The sequence below is a fragment of the Camelina sativa genome, chromosome 19 (genome assembly GCF_000633955.1).
Source record: "Camelina sativa cultivar DH55 chromosome 19, Cs, whole genome shotgun sequence".
Classification (NCBI taxonomy): Eukaryota; Viridiplantae; Streptophyta; class Magnoliopsida; order Brassicales; family Brassicaceae; genus Camelina; species Camelina sativa.
The window spans coordinates 19,642,714-19,647,338 of record NC_025703.1 but is presented as its reverse complement, the minus strand read 5'-3'; the positions used below and the strand labels follow the sequence as shown (position 1 = coordinate 19,647,338).

Genomic DNA, 4,625 nt, shown 5'->3' with positions numbered 1-4,625 from the left:
ATTAATTTTTTTTATTAATATAAATTCTTAAGCTTAAATATAATCATTCAAACTTTTAAATATAAATCTATATAAACACTAAACTTACATTACTAACTGATATACAACATATATATTGTTGAAGATTATTTTTCAAAAGTCTTTTTGTAGTTTTCCTAAAAAAATGTGACCCTTACAATATCTTCATTTTATATTAAAATTTTTAAGTTGAGTTAAGTAATTAATCTTTTATTTTTCTTTAAGTGAAATTTAATAATGAATCTTTGTATATATATTTTTTAGAAACTAATATTTCACTTCAATTTTATTTTTATGTTTAGAATTTTATAAATACAATCATATAAAGTGTTTTTCTACTCTACCACATGCACTAAAATCTTACTTCCATTTCCAAAACTCATTAACAGATTCTAAATTTTGGAATATTATTTTTTTTGGTTAAAATTTGAAACTATTTTAACATTTTCATTTATGTTATTTAATTTATTTTATATAGTTATTATTTTTATTATTTACTAAAATTTATATTATTATTTTTACTATTTTAAAATTTAATAAATTTTACTTAATTTATTTTTCTATTTATTTATTATTATTATTTATTATAAATAATAAATATGTAACAAATGAATATTGAAAATATTTTATAAAAATATATATATAACATTGGTTAAGTGGACCGTGATGTGGAGGAAGAAGAATCGAAAAAAGTTTACTTATATATATATATATATGTATAGGTTTAACACTCTTTTTAAGTCTTGACATCATTCATTCACACTTTTTCAAACAATGACTTTGTTTATTTCCTCATGCCTTCTTCTTCTTCTTCTTCTTCTCATCTTCCCCTTCACCTCCACCGATGCTCTGACGTCACCATCCGACGTGTCAGCACTAAAAGCCTTCAAAGCCACCGTGAAACCAAACTCAATCCCCCCGTGGTCTTGTCTCGCAAGCTGGGACTTTACTGTCTCCGACCCTTGTGCTTCACCACGTCGAACGCATTTCACTTGCGGCATCACTTGCTCGTCTGACTCCACACGTGTGACCCAACTAACTCTCGACCCGGCCGGTTACACGGGTCGTCTAACGCCGCTTATCTTCGGCCTCACGGAGCTCCTCACGCTCGATCTCGCCGAGAACAACTTCTACGGCCTAATCCCATCCTCCATCTCCTCCCTCCTCAGCCTCAAAACCCTGGTTCTCCGATCCAACTCGTTTTCCGGATCCATACCCGACTCAGTGACTCGACTCAACTCACTCGAGTCCATTGACATCTCTCACAACTCACTCACCGGGTCACTTCCAAAAACGATGAACTCGCTCTCAAACCTCCGACAGCTCGACCTTAGCTACAACAAGCTCACCGGAGCCATCCCAAAGCTTCCCAAAAACCTCATCGACTTAGCTTTAAAGGCCAACACCTTATCAGGGCCCATATCAAAAGAATCGTTCACCGAGTCAACTCAGCTCGAAATCGTCGAGCTCGCCGATAACTTATTCACCGGAACACTCGGAGCTTGGTTCTTCCTCCTCGAATCAGTCCAACAAGTAGATCTAGCTAACAACACTCTCACAGGCATCGAAGTCCTCCCTCCAAAATTCGCCGGAGAAAACAACCTCGTAGCTGTAGAGCTAGGTTACAACCAAATCAGAGGAACCGCTCCGGCGAGTTTCGCGGCGTACCCGAGACTCTCCTCACTTTCTATGAGATACAACATGCTTCACGGTGGTATACCGTCTGAGTACGAACGGAGCAAGACGTTGAGAAGGCTTTACTTAGACGGGAACTTCTTGACGGGAAAAGCTCCGGCGAGATTTGTGAGATCGGACGCAGAAGTAATGGGAAGTTTGGGGAATAATTGTCTACAGGGATGTCCAGGGAAAGCTAAGATGTGCGCTCCATCGCAGAAACCATTTTACATTTGTAAGCAAGCTTATGGTGGAAAACCAAAGTCTTAGTTTTGTCGGTGTCGGCGACTACTTCTTGTAATATATAATTTATGCATTAACTCTTCTTGTTTAGTCTTGGAGAACCACCAGTCGTTATCGAGATCTTCATATGTGAGCAGAAAATGAAAATGCTTCAAACTTACACAAACTATTTTTAAAAATTGTATAAAAAATGATGACTGCGTTGGTAAATATTAAAATGGGGTATCAAATATTGATGATTTGGACGCTACATCATTAAAGAATAATAATGGCCTTGTTTTGATACCTTGTACAATTATTTTCTTTGTTTATGACAGCATTGTACAAATTTATGTTTACAACTAAAACAGAATTTGTTACGGCTCATATCCATAAATCACAGAATAAAAAACTCGTCGAATGATAATTTCTATAATTAAAACTCGTATAATGAAATTAGTTAAAAATATTATGTTGTTTAGATACATTTTGCAAAATGACAGGAATTATATTATCAATATATACCTATATTTGTAAATATTTTTTTAAAATAATTATAATATATAAAAGTAATATTTGGAAAAAGAAAATATAGGTTTTTTTGATAAAAAAAGAAAAAGAAAATATAGGTATATTAATACTGTTAAAACTTAAAAGACGTGAAAGTTTGGAATACTACTGGAAAAGTGTATGATTTTATTTTTTCTATAGAGAAAATAACAAAAGTTCAAAATGAAAATAAGCAAATTTAGAATTACCTACTTATTTACATAAGAATTTTTATTTTGAATTTTTAAGAAAAACACAATTTTTATTTTATACAACATGCATTCTGTAGATTTTTTTAGTTGGTAAATTTTCTTGAATAATCGCAGTACAAAACGTCATTAAGTCATAAAAATTATTTTTAAAGTTGTTTGATAATTTTAATTTCTTTTTTTAAAAGAATTTGGGTGGATTTGTATAAATATCACTGTTCACGTTTTTTTTTTCGTAAATCTTTGTTAATCATAATTTTAGTCCAAAAACATCTCTAGCAAATAACTCTATATTTGTAGAAACTGAGTTTCACACAATAAATTTGTTTAATGGGAGAAACAAATTCAATAACACTTTCTTTCTAAGAAATCGGATTAAAGCTAACAAACAAAAGGGGATTGAAATCTCTTGGAAAACAAGTTAGGGTTTTTCTCAAGAACAATGAAGAATTAGGATTTTTTGTATTTATTGCTCGATCATTACAATGGAGGGATTCTCCTCTATTTATAAGTTTTCTTAGATTTACAGAATATATCAACTTTCCTAATCAGCTCGACCATGATTTGGAAAGTTCTTGTTTCTTGTTAGGTCGGCCACTAGGCGATTTGAGAAGTCGGTTCCTCGCCTCTGAACTAGGCTTCTCAATGCTATTGGGCCTTCCTTAAAGAGTTGAATCTTCTCCAGGGTCGAACTCCTGGTTTAGATAACCGGTTTCCTTAATCGGGTTTAGATCGGTATGTTAGGGGTGCTAATTCCTGCACCAACAATTAGTCCCCCCCAGTTCGGGACATTCAGATGTTAATTCGAATGTTCAAACTATAGGAAGAGAATATCCGATTTAATCCGTATGGAAAATCGTATCTAATTACCCGGATCGTCGCGCCGCTTCGCCAACCATTGTTAGGACGGCACGTGTCAGACGCATCGCTTCTGTCAACTCGGAAGCTGAAACATCACGTAGGATAGAGTAGGTCATTATGATTCTGCGTAGGGTTGCCGCCACTTGCTTCTATAAATACCCGACTCTGCTCTATATTTTCACTTTTCGCCAAACCACCGAAGGTATTTGCTCCGTTCTCTCTCCCTTTTCATTTTATTTTAGTGTTATTTTTCGCAAACCTTCCTCTACACTCTTCGGCGACCTGCAATATTCAGCACCCCGGCCATGGTTTCCTCATCCCATACAGAAAGCTATCCTCTGATCCGCAAGAATTCCAAAGGAAAACTTGCCAAATCCATCAGATCGGACCGAGGCGAACTGCTCAACAGATCAGAAGAAAATGCTGAATGTTTGTCAAGGCCCAGGTCGGACGGAATTCCTGCCTTAGAAATTCCTTTCTCAACCAACAAGGAGAAACGCGAGAACCACGACAACACTGTATCAATTTCCGATCTGCCCTCGGACGATCTGAGTGGAGAGGAGTCTCTACCCGTGTTAGACGGGATCATGATTGAGGACATCCTTCCTTGTCGCGATCACCAAGGTCATATTGGGGGTGAGAAGACGCTGAGCACCGTCGATACTGTTTGTACCATGCTGAATTCGTGCGGTTTGAAAGATTGCGGTGTTTACATTATCATCCCTGGAGAACACCAGCGCCCTTGGAACCCGCCTAAAGGGTTCATTTGTTGATATGAGGGTTTCTTCTCTATGTGCCGGTTATGGTTCCCTCTTCCAAGCCTGCTTACTCGATATACCCACCGGCGACAAATCCTAATTTGTCAACTCTCTCCCGGTAGTATTTGCAACTTCGTTGCCGCTCTCACTTTCGCAGCCGAGGCCGGAGTGTATCTCGGAGTTGAATGCTTTGAGCTGTTGACGAATTTCAAGAATTCTCAAGGGAGCCCCTCGTGGATGGTAAACGCAAAGCCGGCACATAACTTTCTCCGCGGGGAGAAAGTTAGTAATTTCAAAAAATGGGCAACTCGTTATTTCTTCTTCCGAGTTGACG

General features: G+C 36.7%; 1 protein-coding gene across 1 annotated transcript; it reads left to right on the top strand.

The window, feature by feature from the left end:
* On the top strand, window positions 711-2,074 carry LOC104766714 (probable LRR receptor-like serine/threonine-protein kinase IRK). The gene has a single exon (XM_010490651.2). It carries the CDS (start codon window positions 793-795, stop codon window positions 1,960-1,962), a length of 1,170 nt encoding a protein of 389 aa, XP_010488953.1. The 5' UTR covers window positions 711-792; the 3' UTR covers window positions 1,963-2,074.

Coding starts and splice junctions, on each gene's coding strand:
- LOC104766714 (XM_010490651.2), top strand. CDS start 793: ATGACTTTGTTTATTTCCTCATGCCTTCTTCTTCTTCTTCTTCTTCTC.